The sequence below is a fragment of the Nanorana parkeri genome, unplaced genomic scaffold, assembly GCF_000935625.1.
Source record: "Nanorana parkeri isolate BGI_ZX_2015 unplaced genomic scaffold, ASM93562v1 scaffold661, whole genome shotgun sequence".
NCBI lineage: Eukaryota > Metazoa > Chordata > Amphibia > Anura > Dicroglossidae > Nanorana > Nanorana parkeri.
The window spans coordinates 88,796-112,442 of record NW_017306929.1 but is presented as its reverse complement, the minus strand read 5'-3'; the positions used below and the strand labels follow the sequence as shown (position 1 = coordinate 112,442).

At 42.9% G+C, this 23,647-nt stretch overlaps 1 protein-coding gene across 1 annotated transcript in view; it reads left to right on the top strand.

Annotated features, from left to right (window-relative positions):
* The first annotated feature begins 232 nt into the window (after window positions 1-232).
* NDUFA12 (NADH:ubiquinone oxidoreductase subunit A12) overlaps window positions 233-23,647 on the top strand; it is a 31,900-nt gene continuing 8,485 nt past the window's right edge. The window contains exons 1-3 of the mRNA XM_018563395.1: window positions 233-369; window positions 2,952-3,034; window positions 9,400-9,487. Coding sequence (XP_018418897.1) covers window positions 284-369; window positions 2,952-3,034; window positions 9,400-9,487 — 257 coding nt within the window. The 5' untranslated portion in view covers window positions 233-283. The remainder of the gene's footprint in view (window positions 370-2,951; window positions 3,035-9,399; window positions 9,488-23,647) is intronic.

Sequence of the window (23,647 nt, the reverse complement as noted above, 5' to 3'; positions counted from 1 at the left end):
CCTCGTCTCTGAAATTTAGAAGTTATGCCAATCTACAGGGCAGAAACATGTACCAATACAATGAATTCCGTTGAGCTGTTAGGACTTTACTTCTTTCTCATTATAAGTGACGTAGAATCTCCTGCAGTACACCTAAGAGCGGCTGAATGACATCCACTAGTTACAGCGGAAGCAGGACTCCACTTTATGTAAGTCTCCAGCTCGAGCGTCTGCGGAACTATGTGTGCTGTTCTTGTTTCCAGCCGGAAGCTCTGTGTGTGGGACTCGGGCAGCCAAACGAAACATGGCGGAGTACATTCAAGTGCTGCGGAGGGGGTTACAGCAGATCCGGGCGAGGGGAATTATCGGCTCTTGCTGGCAGCTCCTCAGGTTAGATTGGGGAACGCTCTTCTTCTTATCATCTTGTTCGGCCACCTGAAGACGGATGTAGCAGCAATTTGTTTGCCATCCACCTTGCTGTCACCTTGGCTGGGCGATGACACTGCCTGACCTTTGTTTACATTTAATGCATCATGTGCTCTTATATGATAATAGAGGGGTGTATGAGCATAATCCCTGGTACTTTCATGGTAGGATTATGGGATCATGTTTAGTTTGTCATACATGTCACAGGTACTCCAAAATCACTCACCCTATAAAGTTCAGAATACTCTCCTTCTAGGGGCTTCTCTGTAGTAGTCTGACTGGAATCTCTGGACTGCTGGATCTTATCCACACCTGAGCATTTTGTCACCAGTTTCCCTATGTGCGACAATGCTTCACAAAAAGGGTCCTATTGTTTTTTATGTTGCCCATTCACATCTGAGACTTGTGTCACATGTAGCTTGATTCCTGTCACTTCAAAAAGTACATTAGACAGAATTTGGTGTTTTTGGCCCTATCATAAACTTCAACGGAAGCACCTGAAAAAGTGCAATCTCGCGTCTAAAGGTGCCCATACACCTTACTAATATCGGCTGATTTTTGTATGCGATCGCGTTTTCGTCCGATATTCGTAAGGTTGATGTGCAGTGTACAAACGCAAATACTGTACAATCGATCGACTTTTGACTAACCAGCAGGTTAGAAAACTTTGGTCGATCGTAAGATTTTTGCAAGGTTGCTGGCATTTCCATACGTCAAAATTTGTACGATTTACACTACACGTGCGCAGACGTATTTTCAGCACGTATTTTCGTCTGCGCACGTGTAGTGTAAATCGTACAAATTTTGACGTATGGAAATGCCAGCAACCTTGCAAAAATCTTACGATCGACCAAAGTTTTCTAACCTGCTGGTTAGTCAAAAGTCGATCGATTGTACAGTATTTGCGTTTGTACACTGCACATCAACCTTACGAATATCGGACGAAAACGCGATCGCATACAAAAATCAGCCGATATTAGTAAGGTGTATGGGCACCTTTAGACGCGAGATTGCACTTTTTCAGGTGCTTCCGTTGAAGTTTATGATAGGGCCAAAAACACCAAATTCTGTCTAATGTACTTTTTACTTTGTACTTATTACTGTAATTAGTCCAGGTGCTTTCTATCAATTACTGCTTTTCCAACCTTGCGATAATCGGGGCAGGATGGGGCCGCCGTCCGAAAATCGTACAACAGTTCGTTCATCAGATGAAAAGTTTCGTCCGATGATCGCAAGGTGTATGGGCGGCTTTACACTGATCTCAATTATGTCACTAACTCCCTGCCCCTCTGCTTACGTGCAGATGTGGACCAGAGAATGACCCAGCCACAGTTAAGTGGGCTGGCACTGTCGGCTTCGTCGAAGCTCACCCCTGCTTGTGACCATGACAGTGATGGGTTATCTAAAATTTTACAGCTGTCACCATAACAAAAGATGAGGGGAAATGCTGCAATGTGGCCACCTTTTCTGGTGGCAGTTAATGGGGATTTCCCATCATTTTGCGGAAATTCTCTCTGACTTCCTGTTGCGAGAGCAACTGAAGGGAAATCTCCCCAACAAGACATGGACCGCAAACAAAGAAAAAAAAAATACAAGGGGTTCAACCCTTCTCTACTCTATCTAAAAGTAACAAAAGTGTTTTACCTGTACATGTGTTTTAAAGTATAGGTAAATCGAATATTAAAGGGTTTCTGAACCCTCTGTTTTTTTGCCTTTTTCTACTGTTAGTAAGCAGTAGATAAAGACAAAAAGTAAAAACAACAAAAAAACACTTTAACCCCGTTTTCGCCGTGCGCTCCCACCCCGAGAATCCTGAAACTGCTCGGGCGGCCGCAAAGCATCCTGGGTCGGGCGCATGCGCAGTTCAGATTTTCGGCCCGGGAGACGAGCAGAGGCGCACGGTAAGTGGACAGCGTGCACCCGCATGCAGACACAGCGCGATCAGAAGTACCAGCAAGGACAGAGGAGTCAGCGCTGGATCGGAGAGCCGCCGCACCGCTGGAGGGACAGATGAAAACATCAGCAAAGAAGATGATCGGATTAAGAGACCTCATTTAAGGTAAGTGCTAACATTAACATGGGGGGAGGGAATTTTTTTTTACTTTAATGTCACTTTAAGCAATGTAACATGGAAAGCACTGCAGTTTTAAAGCCCAGTTCCACATTTGATAAAAATTAAAAACCACTGGTGGCCCAGGCTGTGGCTTCAGTACTTACCTTGACTGTTGATTCGCCACTAATCTTGAATCATCTAACCCCCTTACTGTGAGATCAGGCAGTCATGGACACACCCCCTAGGTGCATGTTCTCATGCCTAGTCTTGGCTCGCAATTTCCCCGGACAGCATGGTCCCACAAGTCACACAATAATGCAGTTTCCAGATAAATTAAATTAATTATCTGAAAAAAGTAGAGGGATGCCCATACAGAATGTTTTATCTCCTTAAGTGCATGGGATGCGGTCCTTCAACTTTCGTTTGATATATAGAAAGCCAGAAACGGTATAGTTTATTTGCTAATAGGATTTTATTTTCTAAATATTTGCAGATCTGCTGAATTGAAAACCGGCACACTCATTGGCGTGGACAAGTATGGCAATAAATATTATGAAGACAAACGTTATTTCTTTGGTAAGATTATTCCCAAATTGTGTTTTCTGCTTGTATAATCTGTTAGTTACTGGCTATTTGGTTACTGAAAGTATATTTTCACCATTGCAGTCAAATTTGAAAACCCCCACTATATGTTTGTTATGTGTTCCCATTCAAAAAGCATACTGAAAAATAATTACATACCTTTTTAAAGTGGTTTGTTGCAGCAGGTGACATCCAGGTTTTTCTGAGCACCTTCACAGTGATCTGTCCTTATAGAAATACTTAGGACTGAAATGTGTGGATTGTGTTCCTCTCATTAACTTCATTCACATACAATGGAGAAGCCAGCGTTGTAATCCTTTACCCTTTGTTAGGACAGGCAGTGTTCAAATCTACTTTACAAATAATAATTAACTAATCCCTCACAGCCCCTCCTAACATTGCAAAGAAGAAGATACAAGTGTGAATTTTAACTGTTAAGAAGCCAAGAGACCCTAACCCAAGTAAAAGCAATTTACACTGCAAGTAGCATTATTTTATTTATTTTTAGGTAAATGCAAGAAATATAAAATAGGTCTTAGGGCCTGTTCACATGATATCAGGTCCTGATCAGGTGTGGATCTGCAGACGTGGTGCTACTGATGCAGTGCGTTTTTGATGTGTTCCAGGTTAAAAAAAATAAATATATTTTTTTTTTTTGCTGGAGTGGGGCTGTCAGCATGCTAGCTGCAGTGCGTTTTTGATGCGTTTTGTGTTTCCGGTCCGTTTCCTGACCATACAAAATGTGACATTCAGTATCGTAACCTGAACGGACTGCGCACGTGAGAACTGTAACCCATAAAACACATAGGGATACATTGGGATGCATTTTGTCAGGTCAGGTCAGCACAGAAAACGGACGTCGTGTGAACAGGCCCTTTAACCTTATTTAGCTGTGAAAGTGGAAATACACTTTAAGTTGACAAACTGGCTTACGTTTCATCTGCCCCCCTAACCACCAAAGAATAGCACCCATATACTCACCTGTGATCCAAAAAGGAGCCATTGAGGTCTAATAGACCCCTGATTACCTGCTATTTCTTGCCTAATGCCATGGCCAAGGACCAGAGATGTGAGCACCCAATGTACGCCTTTGCCTCCCACATTTCCAGTCACTAAGCTGTGACATTAGGCAGGAAGTATTAAGGCCAAAAGAAAACTGCAATATTTGTGGCTGGAATTTTATATTTTGTGAAGTAAATGCATGTATTGCGTTTTAGATAGAGAGATATATAGATATCTATATAGATATATATATATATATATTATATTATATAAACTAGCAAATGTGCCTGTTCAAGAATGGCAAGGTTGAGGTTTTTTTGTTGGAAAGTATGTGCAGGAGAAGAGCGTGGAGGGTATGAAAGGGGCACTATGTATAGTAAAGGAGTGTGGTGGGTATGAGAGAAGGAACTACGTGCAGTTTAGAGGGTATGAGAGGGGGCACTATTTTCAGGAGAAGTGTGCAGAGGGTATGATCTGGGGTCACTATTTCCAGGAGTGGGGTGCGGAAGGTATAAGGAGGGGGCAGTGTGTGCATTTAAGGAGTAGAGAGGGTATGATGGCACTGCATGTGCAGGAGAGGAGTGAGGAGGGTATGACAGTGGACTCAATGTATAGTAGCAAAGGCTATTAAAGCCTTCACAACGTACAGACAAGGTTCATAGCATAGGAGTAAAAATTGTTGTGTTTTTTTTATTTTTTTTTATTTTACTGTGCAGATTCTCTTTATGGTGATGCCAAATTTCTGTAGACCTCTGATGCCTCCCCTGTTCAGAATGTGAGCAGGCTCAGGGCATCAGCACACTGAAGGCAAGAACCTGCAAGTGTAGCTTAATGTTCTGACTGCATGTCGTGGCTGAGTATGGTCTTTTTACTTCACAAGTAGGTTGACAATTTTAGGCCCACTAACAGTGATGGCAGTCTGTCAGCTACAGCCACTGTTCTGGTATTCTGAGAGCAGTGGGCGCTGGCTGTCAGAATACAATAGTCTAGGGCTGCAGCTAAAAATTATTTTCATAATCTACTAGTTAGCCGATTTTTTTTTTTCCCCCCGATTAATCGGATAAAAAAAATACCGTCCGTAATTTAAAATAAAATACACGGCGATACCTGACGTGTAGCGCAATCGTTGGTTTTCTATGTAGGTGCACCTGACTTGTATTTCCGTTAGTATACGCGCACTTGCAGGGTTGGAGGACTTTCAGTTGGTTTTTTTTGGGGGGGGGGGGGTTTTCTATTTAATTTTTTAACATTTTTTTTTTTTACCTCATTGCTATCACGTGGGGGGGCTTACAAGCCCCTTACGTGATGGCACATTGATGGTGACAGGTTCTCTTTAGGATGACATTAGGGGTCTTTTAGACCCTTAGTATCACCTTTCCACTTCACTGGATTCAGCTGCTGAGGCAGCTGAATGTCAACACAGCAGGCAGTGGCTGGGAGCAATAGCCAGCCTGCAATTGGATATTTTAAATGGCAATTGCCAATAGCAGGTTGGCTATGGCACCCACCCACTGCCTGCTGTTAAACAGCAGAGGAGGGACCTGAAGGCGAAAGTTCTCTTTCAGGTCCTCCTCTGCTGATTGACAGCAGGCAGTGGACGGGTGCAATAGCCAGCCTGCTATTGGCAATAGCCATTTAAAATAACCAACAGCAGGCTGGCTATTGTTTCCAGCCAGCAGATAGGAGACTTGACGCCGGTGTTCTATCAATGATAGAACACCGGAGGAGGCAGGCGGAGGAGGAAGAGCGAGGCAGGCGGAGGAGGAAGAGCGAGGCAGGCGGAGGAGGAGGAACGGAGCAGCATCGGAGGCACGGGCGGGGGTCAGCGGGGGATTGCAGAGTCACCGCAGTCTCTTCTCCCCGCTTGTGCGGCTGCAGTGGTCTGTGTCCCCTCTGCCGATACAGGCGGGGAGAGCAGCAGGGATTGAAAGAGACACAGACCGCTGCAGCAAGCACCAGCGGGAAGGAGAACGGAGGAGCAGAGCGGAATCAACAAATCGATGATTAGAATCGTTGCCAACGATTCTAATTATAAATTATAATCGATTAGTTGTTGTAGCCCTACAATAGTCCAGGGGAGCAGTGGGTTCCTCTATCCACGCTGTTCAGCATGCATGGAGCAATCTGATTTTATTTTGTTCAGCCATTAGCCTGAATGACAGAAATCAATTAGTTTATATGCAGCTTCTGTCTCTGATCTGAAACAATTAAAGAGATAACGAACTCTGATACTTTACCGACAGGCATTTACATCATGCTTGTTTCAGGTCTGTGACTCAAAATGATTGAAGCCAGACAACTATCATTTTAAAAAATGGGGCAGTAGATGCAGCCCCATGCTTTTCTCATTACAGTCACTTTAAGGCCCTATTCACACTGAGCGACATGAAAATCGCGCGATATTGAGCGACGAGCGATATTGAGCGACTTTTTCCTATTGGGCTGTATGCAATCAGGAGCGAAATCGCTCTTATATATATATTTTGTGTGGGGGGGGTATTTTTTCATGTGTATGGGGGTGTATTATTTTATGTGCAGGGATAGGTTTTTTTTTTAATGTGAAGTGGGGGGCGGATAGAAAGAGTATAAGTGTATTAGGCTCCATTTACACCTGTATCTTTTAGGTGCAATGTATGGATTCCTGCATCAGGAACATGCGTTTCCTGCATCAGAAATCCCTAATCTGGCGTTTAAAAGCGGCAGCTGTCACCTATTCAAGTTAATGATCAGGTGACAGCAGTTGCATGTAAATGCCTGCACACCGCATGTAATGTGATATTATTACATTCGGTTAGGAATCAATCACTCTCCCTGGACGCAATGATTGTGTATCCAGGGAGAGTGTTTTCTAACCGCATGTAATAATATCACATATCATTGCATGCGGTGTGCAGGCATTTACATGCAACTGCTTTCACCTGATCATTAACTTGAATGGGTGACAGCGGCCGCGTGTAAACATCAGATTAGGCATTCCTGCTGCAGGAAAACGCAAGTTTCTGACGCAGAAATCCCTAATTGCACCTAAACCTACAGATATGAATGGGGCCTTATTGTGTGTATTGGGGTCTGTAGTACCATATCGCATATAGTTACATTTTATTTTAAAGGAGAACTATGGGGTAAGTGCTTTTCCCCATAGTTCTCCTCAGGGTCACGGGAGGACATAAACTAGCGTCCTCCCATGACCCAAAGCTCAGTATACCGGGAGCTACAGCTCGCGGTATACTGAGACCGCTTCTGCCGGGACGGATCCAGACATTACTGTCGAGATCCCCCCAGCTGCGTGATTGACAGCTGCCTCTGCCTATCTAGAGGCAGAGGCAGCTGTACCCGCTCCCTCCCCAGTTCGTTCCTCCAGTCAGCGCTGCAGGATCGGAGGGGGATCCCTGCAGGGAGCCATGACTGACAGTCACGGCTCTCTGCAGGGACAGGGTAGAGAAGTGAGCGAGCGACGGTATGCGTTCGCTCACTTCTCGACCTATTGAGTCGACGTGTGACAGTTACATTGTCACACGTCGGCTCGAACTATGAGGCTGAGTGAAAATCACTCACCTCATAGTTCTCCTTTTTAAAGTTTGAAATTTGGTGAGCGGCCCCCATGGGAGAAAAAATTGTCGAGTGGCCCTCGAGGGAATTGAGTTTGAGACCCCTGCTTTAAAGCAACATTTTGGCTTCAGTTTGGATATGTAACAATCTGTATTTAACTGTGTGTAAAAGGCATAACAGACAGCAGTGTGTATGAGCCCCATAATCTGTACGACAGTGCTAAGTTTCAGAACATGTGGTCAGTATTTTAACCCCTCTGCTAGATCCACTCCATTTTCTTTATTGTCTAAATCAGACATGTGAGTCTGTTTTTTTTTTTTTTGTTTTTTTTTTTGCTTTGCATTGCAGGTTCTCCATTCTTGTGGTCCTTGGTTAAAATCTGCCTGTTTTTTGGCTGTTGCTCCAAACTGTTGTTTACATAATTAAGGTTTTACTTTACATCATTCTGTATTTGACTTGTTCAGAATACAGATGCTGGTTTTTGTTCCAAAATGTTGGAAATGCTGATTTTTACATAAACATTGCTAGTTGAATTCAGGAAACTTTGGTCTAGAACAGATATATGGTCTATATCCTGAATCTACTAGGGATGACTTTTAGATCTCATAGATCATTTTTAGGTTGCTTACTACTATTATGCTATTTTCTATTAAATCTTTACTGTTTTAAATTCAAATCAGATTAATCGAGCAATAATTATTTTTAGATTATATGGATTACTGTGTTCTGCATCTGCCAATGTGACACATTGTAGTGGACTTCCAGATACAATGGTTTACTTAGCTTTGGATTTAGTTGGGAGGAGTTATAAACTCTTGTCAGATTATTATTGCTGTCTGCATGACACTGGTCACCAGGACCGAGTGTGGGTGAATCTTTCCAACTGGAACAACGATGGAAGCGTGGCAAAGGATCTACATATTCTTCACTCTACTTTAAAAAAAATGCTCTTATTGCTGTGTGCATCTCTATAGGAGCAGTTCAACCCTTGTCCCTGTGCCCCGGTTCCTGTCCCTGTCAACACAACCACTGCATGGAAAAACTCAACCGTAACCTCTCTGTAAATCTGAATGCACTATACCTATTTACTTACAGGATGCAGTGATCATTTTTTGCCGATCTCAAACATGCAGCGCATGCATAATAACCTTTCTAAGATTTCTGAACTAAAAGCATTCTGCAGGAATGAGTGAAAAAATTCTTACGCGACATCACAATGACTGCTAGTTGCCTACCTGAAACATTTGGAAGGTATGATTTCTACAAAGAGGGTGTTACTAAGTACTGACAGCACCCAAACTTATGCACATGCCACATTTCTTTCTGACAGATTTATTGGATAGTAATTGTGCATTATATCTGCATAAATATCTGACTTTGAAATATATTTGTAGTAGAGGTTGTGCTGACTTCTCACTTGGAAATCATCAAAATATGTCATGTGACCAGGGTGCCCAAATGTTTGCACATTGCAGGTATGTGCACACAGGACACAGAATTGTTCTAGAGCAACCTAAGAATCTTAATCGTACCTGCCGGTAAAAGCTTGTTGTTGAATTAAAATAAACCATAGATCCTGCTGCATGTGCTTGCATGCAGCAGGATCTATGATGGCTATCGAAGAAAGTGTAAAACATTTACCTGCCAGCTGTTTAAGGAAACCATACTACAATCAACCCACAGCTGCAACTACCCATCCGCACATATCTGTCTATAAGATGTGCGTGGGGAAAAAAACACATATCTAAAAAAAAAAACCCTCAATATTTATTTATTTTTTTATAATGCTAAACCATTTACTTTTGCAGCACGTCACCGATGGGTAGACTACACATCTGAGATGAATGGAAAATACACTTATTGGAATCTGGATGGCAGTATGGTGCCCCCTGAATGGTAAGTGCCTGCTACATATGTGACATTCCGTTATTATATTTGTAACGGGGTTGTCAATTTTCCCTATTATTGACTGTTGACCATGCCTTGTTCACCGTATTTCTGTGCCGGGGACGCCATCTTAGAGGAATCGGATATCTCTTCCTCAGGTTAGATCTGCCCTCCTGATGACTGGTAATCTGTTGACTGGTGGAAGGAAGATATTTAAGAAGTAGGAGAGGTTCACAAAACTAAGAGCCACATAATTCAAGCAAAAGAAAGCAGAAGCAGGGAGATGCATGCAGTGCTAATTCTTCTCCAGCAAGGAGAACAGTGATTAGTGCAGTAGTGACCACACCAAATCTCACTCCAAATCTCATGATACTAGCAGTTAGTCAGCGGTGCCTTAGATTTCACACTGCAGATATAAAGCTATGAGGCTGTAGGTACAGGAGTGTCTAGGCATACTTACATACTACATTTTTAGGATAAATTGTAGATTTTTCAGGGTACTGCTAAGGCACAATTATCATTTATAGATGTTCCCGGTAACAAAGCAGATCATCTTCTTTTGAATTTAGGCCCACCTTAAGAGTCACAGTCCTCTTTGGTGCCTCTTTGGGTATTTTAATAATTAGCTGGTTAGGATCTCAGTTGCATAGTCAGAAGACACGTCAATTAGTTTATGTGCAGCAGTATCACAACACACCTCTCATGACAATCCACAACCAGCAGCACAAGTTCATCAACCAAGGAAGGTAGGTTGGGAGTAACGTGGAGATTCAAGGGTTGACGAACTTGTAATATATAAACACAAGTCCGTAGCAAACAGGTTATAAAAGTGTATTACTTCATACAATCTATGCAGTAGTATGCTGCTCAGTCCATGCACTTCTATATTCCTCACGCAGGAATTATCCCCAATGGCTATAGGCTGGAAGGTCCAGTTAGTTGAGCAATCATCTACTGTGGCAACATGTAGTTTAGTCCAAAGCAATCCTATGTTTCCTCACACGGGAATTAGCAATAAAGTATATGCATTGAAAGTTCAATAAGATAGTCAGTGTAACTCCTCCAATCGCATTAACTCCAGTATATGAATGATAGCACTGTCTATGGGAATGAGGGGATACTTGCAGTTTGTAGATCGAGGATTGCTTTATACAGATGGTGCAATCGTTAATCCGTGGCAGTAGTAAAGAAGCACCATTCGTTTTGAGGCAGTGAACTTTTTGCGCACTGCTCCCCTACTTTATCCACTGCTCCTTTAACTCTGAAGAAGCATTGCTGGCATGGCCTCTCAGTTCCGTGGTGACAGGGTTCAGAGGAGCCAAGCAGGGTGGTTGGATCTGAGCTGTGAACTGCTCAGCATCGTGTAACATTAACAGGACGATTAGAATAGCGCGGCTTATGTTCGACAGCCGACCGGAAGGAGGGGCGGCTTGACGCGCCGGGATTGGTTGGCGGCGGACTTCGCTATGGTCCGACGCAAGGCAAGTCTATTGCATTTGGGGAGAACTGAGTCAGCCCAAGAGCTGTCCAGTCTGAGCTTTATATTTGGTTAACTGCACCCCCTCCTAGACAATGTACTGTATAAAGGGCTATGTAGTTCTCGGAGAAGGAGATTGCAAAGAATCTTGCGATCAGCATTGTTAGAAACGTGCAGATTCTGGGTACATTTGCATACTGTAGAGTTCTAGTTAAAAGTAATTTGAGTCTGCTTTCTGACTTTAGTACATTTGCATTATTTGCTGGTTCGCATTAGCGGTTGATCCTTGTTGCTTGTTTCCTGGAGTCGCTATTTAAATGCCACTACTATTAGAAGCACAGTCTTATTATTTACTAAATGAGTTTAACAAAGCTAGAGCAGATATGACCGTTCATTTGGGTTCATACTGCGAGATGAATGTGAATTCTGTTGCTTGGCACACAGCTGTCATGGATTTAATCAGTGGTTGTTATGAGTGAACATGGAGACTGATATTCACATTATACCTTCATATCATGTAGAATTCTGTATGAAAATGAGAACATCTGCTGCTGTGAAGACTAGACGTGCCCCATATTGTTCCCTAGCAGACCAAATCCTACTAATGTAACAATGGGATGTATTCCAGGAAAAAAAAACATCTTGCTGTATGTGCTCCAGTACAACTAGTCCATAGTGGCAGCAGCACAATGGAGTATTATATATCCATGGCAACTGCTCTAATAAGCCAGTGTGTCCAGTTATTCCGCACACCTGCACATTGCATTGTAAACAAGTTACCATGCTACATGTTTGCTCCTAAAATACTGCCGAATGTTAATAATCATAACGAGGAATTACAGCAGCAACAATGGGGAGTCTGCTTAAAGATGAACTCCTAGTCAGGATAACAATTGCTGGCAAACATGTATAATATCAGGTACTATTAAACTTCTAGATTAGGTATTATGAAATGCAAAAAAAACCCATACTGAATGGTACAATTCAGTTCCCTGCAAGTAAGTGTATGTTTGTAGTCTTTGCATTTGCAAGTAGTGGAGATTTAGTGAAGTCGTCAAAACTTTTGACCACTTCAGGGTCCAAAAAATAGAAACCCTTGTTCAGTACTATATAATTTTTTCTTTAATTCCAGGAGACGCATTTAAAGGCAGAATATAGAGAGAGACCTATTGCACTCCTTACCGGATACCCCAACGACAGGGGAGGGTGCTTGTAGTGACTGCGGATGGCACCGCTAGTTACATGGATCATTTGAAGAGATGTCACCAGCACACTAAAAATCCTTGCAAGCGCTTGTTTTTACTTGACATGGTTCTTATTAAATGAACACATGGTTATCCTGAAAGGATTTTTGGTGTGCTGGTGACATCTCTTCAAATGATACATTTAAAGGCAGTCACCCTACTCATCCAAAAGCATGCCCTAAGGCTACACAGGTGATGGTCATTTGAAACTAAGAGTTTATTACAGTGGACCTTTCTCCCTTTAACTAAAGCTGATGTGAAACCATCTAACAGTCATTTCTTCAAAAGACAAAAGATTTGTGCTTTTACGTACCTTCTAATGTGTTTCCACTTCCTGGTTCTTCTTAGAACATAGACACACACAGCCCTGTGGCAGGCCACGCCCCTTCCCTCTTTGATTGATGGCAGAAGGAGCCTATGGCTCCTCTGCCATCAGTATCCTCCCCCCGCAACCCGGAAGCTCGGGGAACGAAGGATCTCTTAGGACCAACGGCGGGGACGAGCACAGCTGAGAGGTAAGTCTGGGGGGGACTGGTGTAGAAAAAAGTTGCTGGGCCGTTTTTACCCTAATGTAGAGAATGCATTAATGTAAAAAAACGCCCAGACCTTAATACTACTTTAACTGTGAATCTTATAAGAAAATGAAAGCTCACAAGAAAAAGGCTTTTTTTTTTTTTCTTTCAATAGATTAGTGCAGGGCTAAAAATTTCAAGTCCTGAGCTACTGGCCAGGCCTTAAGAGTCACTAGCCACCAGTTGCCCCACCTAACCCTTACCCTGCCCCTGCCTTAACTCTGCCCCTCAACACACCCTCTTAAATAATCTTATGATAATTCTTATCTTATGATAGTTGCCGCTTGTAAACGGCATATTAGGGATTCCTGCTGCAGGAAAACACAAGTTCCTGACACAGGAATCTCTAATCACACCTGAAATATACTGTAAGTGTGAATGGGGCCTAATATACACACACACACTAAAGGTGTCCATACACCTGCAGAGTATCGTACAATAGTTGTGGGTGATCGTACGATAATCGGCAGGTGTATGGGCATCGTGCGAACGCTTCTACTGTAAGGTCGTACGACTTTCGTCTTCCAGGCACGCTGGAAAACCTGCCGAAAAGCGTACTATTTTTGGCGGGCTGGTGGTGTGGTCGGAAGACAAATGCCGCATGGGCTGGTGTGCGCAAGCGCACACTGCCCACTCAGCACTGCAGTCATCGAAAGCCCTCCCCTTATCACCCCCAGATAACCAGGCATCGATCCTCCTCACATACATTCTTTCGGCCGGAGCTCAGAACTGTCGGAGCTCCGGCCGAAGGAAGCCAGAGCTGACAGGAGCTGCTCTGGGGTCTGCATCCGGCACAAATGCAGACTGTGGAGCTTCTCACGCAAGTCAAGTACGCGGTATGCGACCGTGAGCCTGACATGTCAGCTGGCTATGGGCCGGAGATGGGCCGTGAGCCGGTACTTGGAGACCCAAATTTCCACTCGCCCTCACCTTATTTTTACTCTCAAAATGCGAGCAGGCGAGTGAATTTTTTTTGAGCCCTGGATTAGTGTATTATTGTATGCTACATGACATCGTGTGCCTCATCTCACACACGCTCTGTTGGACATTACCCTTGATGAGCCACAGGAAAGTGGATAAGGATCACCAGCACTCAGCAATATCATGATTGCTGAGTGCTGGTGATCCTTATCCACTTTCCTGTGTGCAAGGCGCCATGTGTGGTGATCACTGCGAGGACCATTTGTTTTATGTGCCGGGAGCGTTGTGTGGAGTGTGAAGGGACTCTGTGTGTTCATCTACTTGATGAGCCACAAACATCAGTGGACAGAAAAGGATTATCATGCTGTTCTTTATAAAAATGGCGTTGTGGGGTGCAGGCAGAACGGATGCAGTGTGAACGTGGCTGAATATGTAAAAAAAAAAAGTGCATGGACATATGTAAGTATTGCATATACTTGGTGTGGTGTGGTACTTATTTACCACAGTTGTAGATGGCACTGGTGTTTTTTTGAAGGGGTGGTCCACATTAAAAGCAGAGACTGGTAGTTTCTACAAGTCTCTACTACAAAGTCAAAGGCCTGATTTGGTCCTAAAGGGGATCTCCAAAAGTTCAAGCTGCAGAGTAGTGTGGTATGTCATTTATAGGAAAAGGAAAAGAAGTCATTGTTTTCATTCATTGTATATAAAAGGAAGCATTTCAAGGAAACCGTGCAGACCAAAGTGCCAAATGACAAAAATGTATATTTTATCTGGAGATTTATAGCTGATGTCCTGCTTCTTTGTGCCCCATAGTAATCGGCATCTGAATAAGATAACATGAGTAGCTACTGAAGCTGGGGATTCTGTGGCAATTTTCAAACACTTCATAAAGTGATTCAGTAACTGAGATACAAATCACTAACACTGCTGGGATGCAGGGCTCTCATTGATTGCAGTTTAATTTCTCCTGGCAGCAGAAACACTCAGAAAAGGATTTTGTAATGTCAACAGACACTCTAGTGTGCCATTGCACCTACGTGACTTCTGGGAGGTTTTGTGGGCCAACTTGAGGGAGGCTTTAGGAAGAGTTGCAACAGTAACAACAGAATCTACAAATTGCTCTGTGCTGTTTTAGGATATTGTAGTTAATTCTTTCAAAGACATTTAGGAAAAATCGTTATGTTCCAAATGCCACTGAAAGGTTGATTATGGTCCATGGAGTTTTTTTGGGATGTTTCTCTAGAAAACGTCTACAGAGATGTTTTGGTTGATCAGTCCAGGACCATTTCTCCTGGGGTTACATTGTGTGATGTGATGCTTTTAGAACAATAGTGCGTCAGTGAGTACAAGGCTGTACACTTCTTGTCTCCGTCTGCACAGGAACCATATGGTGCTTGTTTTGGCCAAAATAATAAGGATTTTGTTTATTTTACCTGTGTATTCTACTCGCCATTGACGTGCTACAAATTGACATGTTCACAAGGGAAGATTATAAAAAGTTTATAGGATTAGACATGTTGGCTGTCAGGCTAGGATGTATCAAGCTTTAAAGTATATTCTAATTAATGGAAATAATGGGATCCTGTTTTTCTTTGTTGCATATTATTGTTTCAGTTTGATTTCCCAGTCCTATGTTTAGGCACAACAATGTTTCAATATACTTTAGACCAGGGTTGTCAAACTCAATTTCATTGCAGGCCGCATCAGCATTATGGTTGCCCCCGAAGGGCCGAATATATCTGTAAAGGTGCCCATACACCTTACAATTTTTCCATCTGACCACAGAAAATCTGCAGATAATTGTAAGGTGTATGGCCAGCTTTAGACTATATAAATGCATCTACTCTCTATCATATTAAATAATTGCCTCTGCATTTGATTATTACTGGTTTTAGTAATAACTTAATAACTCACTCTGAAAGTAGAAGTCTATAATGGCAATTAGTGTAGTAGTGTAGACTTTCATGTGGCTGTGCAGGTTCTATGGTGGGCTGTGCAGACACTCAGGTGGCTGTGTAGGTTCTATGATGGGCTTTGCGGACTCTCAGGTGGCTGTGCAGGTTCTATGGTGGGCTTTGCGGGTTCTATGATGGACTGTGCGGTCTAACCAGAGGTCCGAGTGAGTCTCTGTGGGTGGCGTGGATCCAAGGGAAGGAGATTTGCTGCCGGCACTGTACAAAGGCGCCGCAATTTACAGGATGGCTGCCAGGACCTAGCTGGGGACCTCAGCAGCCTTTCTGTAAAGCCCAGCTCTGGTATCAGTGCTTAGTATCGGGGTATTTTCACCAGTAATCATACTCATGATAATGTCCAGTATCAGCACCGATACCAACACCGGTATCGGTGCATCCCTAGTAAGTATATCCAAAGTGTTCTTTCCTCCTCTCTGCTGCTGAGACAAGGTGGGGGCAGAGACAAGGGGAGGTGCTGCAGATGCAGGAGAGGTGCGAGGGCCACATGAAATGGCATGGCGAGCCGGATTCGGCCTGCTGGCCTTGTTTTTCGACACGTGGTTTAGATGTAATAAAAATGGGATTTTATTTTATTGATTGTTTTAACTACCAACTACAAATGAATTTGAAAGCAGCTTCAGTCAGTGGCACTCTTTAATGGCAGTGATTGCCCTCCCCATCCCCAAAACTCTTGCAACAGCATGTATTCAAATATCAAACCTCAACTTCATCCAAAACTTGTATTTTAAGGTGGAACTACACGCAAAACCGAAAGGTACACACATGACACCATCTCTCATTAGTATTAACACAGCAATTGTGTAATTTTAATTATATGACCTTTAGGTCCTACCAGTAGTAAATATCAAAAATCAACTTCATCCAAAACTGATACAGTATTTAAAAGGTTAACTATAGGCAAAAACAACAATTACATACATGATGCCATCTGTCATTAACACATCAATTTTTGTTTGATTTTTGTTCTGTTACCTGCAGATCCTGCCTGTAGATCTGTTATTTTCAACTTTACCAGGCCAAGCTGTCCAGCAGAAGTGAAAGTTACAGATATTGGGACCAACTAGAGGGGTATATGGTAGTCAGCGTTACTCATGTGGTTTAAACCATTTTTACAAAAGAGAAAAATCTATTGCTTTAACTGCAGTGTTAGCTTGAGTCGGGCTCTAAGTTCGTTGTCACTTTCTTAACGTCCATTTAAAACTATGACAATCTAAGACTACCCTCTCAATAAGGTGAAAACGCTTCCGGCCGCATTCATTGCAGAACAAACAGCATTAACAAAAGAAGTGGGGAAAAGGATCTACTGACAGGATCATAGGGCCCCTATGGATCCTGCAAAGCCCCCCTGAGACCCGGCAAAGCCCTCCACAGATCCTGCAGAGACCCCATGAGACCCTGCAGTCTGCAGCATCTCAGGGGGGTTGTGCAGGATCTGTGGTGGGCTTTGCAGGCTGCAGAGCCCCCTATAGATTTGACAGCAGCTGCATGTAAACGCCTGCACACCACATGTAATGTTATGTGATATTATTACATGCGGTTAGAAAACACTCTCCCTGAATGCACAATCATTGCGTCCAGGGAGAGTGATTGATTCCTAACCGAATGTAATCATATCACATACCAATCTAATCTAATTATTTAATCGATTTTTATTTTCAGCTGTAACACTACAAAATGTGGAAAAGTGGGCTCCAAACAGAAGGAAATTGTTTAGAGGCTGTAATGTGGTGATTTTGACACCAGAGGGAGACCGTTTTATTACCACAGAAAACTATATAAACTATATTTAAAAAGTGGTGCATGGTGTACTCTCTAGATAAGGCTCTTTAGGCTCACATGGCACATGGCTAAAATAAAGACCTCTCACTTTTAAAGCTTTGTAAATTGAGCCTAAAGACAGATCTATAATAGAAACATACGGAACAGAGTGTATTTCAATCAAATTATCTAGTTTTGTTTAGTTTTTATATATTTTTGAAACCTTATTTTATGTGTTTTAGTATAAAATGCTGTTGCTGTATACTTAGGAATGGTTTTACATTATTTACATGGTTCACTGGAATAGGAAAGCACTTGGTGCAGTAAAAACCTCATAAGTTGTTACCCATTTTTGGTTGCTATGTCATGATTGGAGATATTTGTCTGGGGACAGAGACATCAATAAAAACAAAAAGGAAACATTTCATTGAAATTGGCTTAAAAATAAAGGGGAATGCTGCATGTTTTTGCACCCTTATGTGGGACTGAATTGTAAATTGTAGAACAAGTGTCTTGTTGCACTCCTTACCAGATAACAGTAACCTGATATACAGGTGGGTGCTTGCAGCGACCACGGATGGCACCATGAATAATCTGAATTTGTAGAAATGTCACTAACACACCAATTTTTCAATGAAATAAGCAAAGGCTTATTTATTGAAGAAACATCGCCATTCAAAAACTAGGGCTTTTCAGGGCCACGCAGAGTCCACTTCATCGGGCTCAGAATGACCGTCATTCTGAGCCTGATGAAGTGGACTCTGCGTGGCCCCCGAAAGTGCTAATTTTTGAATGGCGATGTTCCTTCAATACATGGACTTTTGCTTATTTCATTGAAAAATTGGTGTGTTAGTGACATTTCTACAAATTTATGAATTGTAAATTGGTCTCTAGAATGCGCTGTATTTAGCAAATGTAACATTCTTGTATTTTACCGCCACTTAAAGGAGAACTATGAGGTGAGTGCTTTTCACTTACCTCATAGTTGTAGCCGACCTGTGACAATGAGACTGTCACAGGTCGGCTCAGTAGATCGGGAAGTGAGCGAACGCATACCGGCGCTCGCTCACCTCTCGATTCTGTCACAGCTCTCTGCCGTGACGGGAGGGGCTGGATTCCCCCCTCCCCGCTCCGATCCTCCAGCGCTGACTGGCGGAACTGACGGGGGAGGGGCGGGTCACTCACGCAACTGGGTGGATCCAGACATAATTGTCGGGATCCGCTTCAGCTGCGGCGTCTCAGTATACCGCGAGCTGTAGCTTGCGGTATACTGAGCTTAGGGTGACGGGAGAACGCTAGTTTGTGTCCTCCCGTTACCCTAAGGAAAACTATGGGGAAAAGACTTAACCCCTAGTTCTCCTTTAAAGCTGAACTCCAGCCTCACTTTTTTTTTCCACACGTAGCAAGTCCTCTCTGTCTCTACTGTGTGCAAACAAATTACTCTAAATTCCCTGTAAGTTTGCATCTCCACAATATAACCCTTTTAAGCTGCAACAGCTATCTTGAGTGCTCCTTTATTTCCTGTCTGAATGACCTCTATCATTCATCAATCACTTCTCTCCCTAAGCTGTTCCTTTGTTGCCCCCCCCCTCGCCCCCTTATAGCTATTGGCCATCACTGCCATGAATCATTTTGTTCCCAAGCTTTATGTGAAAGAACACATCCCTGGCTCCCTTTTTAGACTGCAATTAGTCAACCGATCAGCAGAATACACAGCTAAAACCTGCAGCACCCCATGACCAGCAGGAAGAAGCAGGCTCATCTAATGGGATCCTGGCATTGTGATCTTATAATGCTTTTGAAACCGATCAGAGGCAGAAAGCTGTGATGTTTATAGGAGCCCTCCCCACAAATTTGGAGCAAAGAGCAGCAGACAGACCCAGTGTTGGCATCACTGAGTCTCAAAAGAAGTATTTATTGCAAACAAAATGATTTGATTGAAAAACTTTAATTGCTTGTTGATGTTTAGCAAGGGAAGTGGTAAGTGCCATATATATGGTTATACCTGTGAATATGCTGCTGTTCTACACTTGTATCTAGTCAGGCCAAGTTTTGTAATCTAGCAGGTCACCGCAGAGCAGTACATTATGCTGCTTTATAGTGACCTGTACACTTTGTACCCCCATATAAAATTAAAGTGCACTTCCACCAGATGCCCAAAACACACCAGCCCTTTTGCTAAAAGGACCCTAAAGTACAGCATGGCAGAAGATTTGCCCTGTGCCACATGTCACTGTCACTTAGATTAGTTTTACATACAATTAAACTTTAGCTGAGGGAGTTTGAAGAGCATTTGCTGAGAATGTACATGCTGTCCCAAACAGTATGTTGTTCAGCACAAGGCTTCCCCCACACTGCTAACATTCTGACATTTTCCATTTATCACACGTCAGCTGCCCGAAAAGTGGCTCTGTAAGGGACTAATTTCCTGACTTAAATATCACACACGACTGTCTATCCATAGAAGATATTGTAATGTACAAGAAAACACTGGAATAATGTTATACAGGTAATTGTGCTGGAAAGGTATTTTCCCTGCAGGGGCCTATCAGCTTGTAATGTGACGAGGTACCTGCAGTCTAATGAGCATAGGTTTGTATTAGGTCTATACGGTGGTAAGCAGTTTCATGTTTTACTGATATTGGGACAAACACAAAGGCAAGTCCAAACAGTTTTTTCAGTTTGAAACGTTCCCACATTAGTGTATGTGTCTGCTGGGTCTGGCAGGTCCTTAATGAAGGTGTCATTATTTCACGGTTTGGAACAGCAATTTTGTGTGCTTATTTAATGCTATAGAGAACCCATTTGGTCAGAGTGACCCGTGATTTAACTTTGTAGTGTCTGTAGCAGTTGTTAGATAGACAGCGCATCCATCTCTTGACAGTCGAGGCCCTGAAACATATAAGGAATCGGCCAGTTCAGTTTGCAAGAAGCCACATAAAATGCAAGTAATCAGGCAGAGAGAACAGAGGTAACCACAACAGACATATTGGGCACAGAAAAGACTTTGGAATTCTAGAAGACTTGGAAATTCCATAAGAAATAAGACATGATGTATGTGCTATAGAATGGCCTATTTGCATCTTTTAATCACTGCTGCATTGAATTTAATGAAAAATGTATGTAAAAAAACTTTATTTGCATCTCATGGGCACTGCAGATCACAGTGGGAGGGTTTCAGCAACAGAGAGTTCTGTCAATCCACAAGCGTGTGTGACGGCAACCAGGTGAGGAGTACAAAATAAAAGTGTGTCTTGCCTACAGTCAAGCATGGTGGTGGGAGTGTCATTGTCTGGGGGTGCATGAGTGCTGCCGGCACTGGGGAGCTACAGTTCATTGAGGGAACCATGAATGCCAATATGTACTGTGACATACTGAAGCAGAGCATGATCCCCCTCCTTTGGGAGACTGGGCCGCAGGGCAGTATTCCAACATGATAACAACCCCAAACACACCTCCAAGACGACCACTGCCTTGCTAAAGAAGCTGAGGGTGAAGGTGATGGACTGGCCAAGCATGTCTCCAGACCTAAACCCCATTGAGCATCTGTGGGGCATCTTCAAACGGAAGGTGGAGGAGCGCTAGGTCTCTAACATCCACCAGCTCGGTAATGTCGTCATGGAGGAGTGGAAGAGGATTCCAGTGGCAACCAGTGAAGCTCTGGTGAACTCCATGCCCAAGAGGGTTAAGGCAGTGCTGGAAAATAATGGTGGCCACACAAAATATTGACACTTTGGGCCCAATTTGGACATTTTCACTTAGGGGTGTACTCACTTTTGTTGCCAGCGGTTTAGACATTAATGGCTGTGTGTTGAGTTATTTTGAGGGGACAGCAAATGTACACTGATATACAAGCTGTACACTCACTACTTTACATTGTAGAAAAGTGTCATTTCTTCTGTGTTATCACATTAAATTATATAATATAATAAAAAAGGGTCAACAATATAGCATTTCTGTGTCTTGTGACCAACAGAGGATTACCCAAAAAATGTAAATTTAACCGCTTGAAGACCAGGTGTTTAGACCCTCTTCCTGGCCAGGCCATTTTTCAGTATTCAGCGCTGCAGTACTTTGACTGACATTTATTCCGTCATGCAAAGCTGTACTGAAATGAATTTTATACCATTATTTGGGGATAGATAGAGCTTTCTTTTGGTGGTATTTAATCACCACTGCGGGTTTTATTTTTTACTATATTCAGGAGAAATTACTGAAAATTTTGAATTTTTTTTTATACATTGTTATAAAACAACTAATATTACCCACTTTTTTGTAAAATTTTTTTTTTTTTTAAATTCTTTTTTGTGTAACTTTAAAAAAATTTTGGGGGAAACTTTACATTTTTTTACAATTTTTTCTTTTTTTGCCACTTAACTTTATTGCTATCACAGAGGGTGCTGAGAAACCCCCTTATGTGATAGCAAAAGAGGTGACAGGCCCTCTTTATGGAGACAGGGGTCTCCAAGACCCCTAATGTCACCTAGGACCCCCCTGAAGAAGCTGATGAAGCAGAGATCTGCTCCCTCTGATCCCCTGTGACAGAGGCCTTATGCTGTTCCCGTGCTCACACCGGAGCCCGGGACCAGCTTGACAGCGGGAGGGGGGAGGGGCGCACGTATCAGGGCCTCATACAAGCGATCCGCCGGCTCTATAGCCGGCGGATCGCTTGTATATTAACGGGCATCGCGGCGCGCCCGAGTGGGCGGATGTTACTGGACGTGTATACACGCCCAGTTACATCCAAGAAGCTCCCAGGCCGGCCATGCTCCGTTGGTCACAGTTGGTAAGGGGTGGTGGAATGTCTCCCTATCTGGCATAAAGATAACAGAAAAAATACTCATGAGTAATTAAGCCTTTTGTACTTCACCCATGCTAGGGAGCATGGTGATGACATGCCCATTAAACATTGTGCACCCATGTAGCATATGCATTTTCAAACTCAAAAAAATGAAATTATTCAAATGGATCCTGATGGACAAAATACTGCAGGACTGTTACTATCTTCTGACTAAAGAGCATCACCCACATGAAATACATCCAGTCCTAAAAGCCTTTAATGAAATGATTAACCATAATTAGCTTTGTTGGTATAAAATCTAATCTCCAGCTCTGTATTAAAGGAAGTAATTACTATGCATTTTCCAGGAGTTTACACCAGCAAGGTTAATTTGTGATTGATTTTTCTTCAGTCCTACAAACACAGCCGATTATAAACTCCATTTAACATGTCCCTCCAGAAGCTGCCCTTAGAGATAGAGAGGTTAATCCAATACAAAAGGGCAAGCACAGGCCTCTGGATACAGTATGTTTGGAGCCCCAGTGGAGAAGTGCTGCTATTTTCAGCCCATAGAGCAATAAATCTGACAGCCAAAATCATTCCTGAAAACAACTAGGGGTAAAGTACTTCATTCAGATGTCAATAAAATGCACAGACAAATCCGGAAGACATTTTACAAGTGCAGTACTGTATTTTCCGGCGTATAAGGCGACTGGGCGTATAAGACAACCCCCTAATTTTTTAGTTAAAACATAGGTTTTGGCCTATTCTCGTCGTATAAGACTACCCCCCTTCCGAGGCAACACCATTTAAAAACATCAGATTTGATTTAAATTTTAATTAAAATGGTTATGACTTACCGGTACTTTAAAATCCTTCAAAATCCTCATCATGTTCATCCTCTGACATCATAAGTTCATCAATGATATCTTGTGATACATTTATAAGACAGTCATCATATGGATCTAATTCCGAATCAGATGGTGTGGCTTCAGCTTCGGCTTCCCCTTCATCTTGCCACAAGTAGTTGTCCTCCATACCATCCAATTAATTTGATATGCCACACTTCTTGAAAGACTTGATTACTGTTTCTGCATCAATATCATTCCAGGCTTTTATGACAAAGTTACACAAAACATCCAACTGTGGAGCACGCATGTTTCCTCCTTTTGTGAATGACTTTTCGCCGCTAACCGGCGTAAATGGCTTGTTTAGGCACACATCTAGGGCTGCAACTACTAATCGACTAAATCTATTATTGTAAAAGTTGTCAACATTTTCAATCATCGATTGATCGGCTTCCAATTGGTTGGCCCTGTTCACGGCTCCACACAGGCTGCGCGCTGCTCCTCCTCCCCACCTCACGCTCGCCGCTGCCAGACCTGCCCGCCTGCATCCACGCTCCACACGCCGACCCTCCTCCACGCCTCACGCCCCCTGCCCG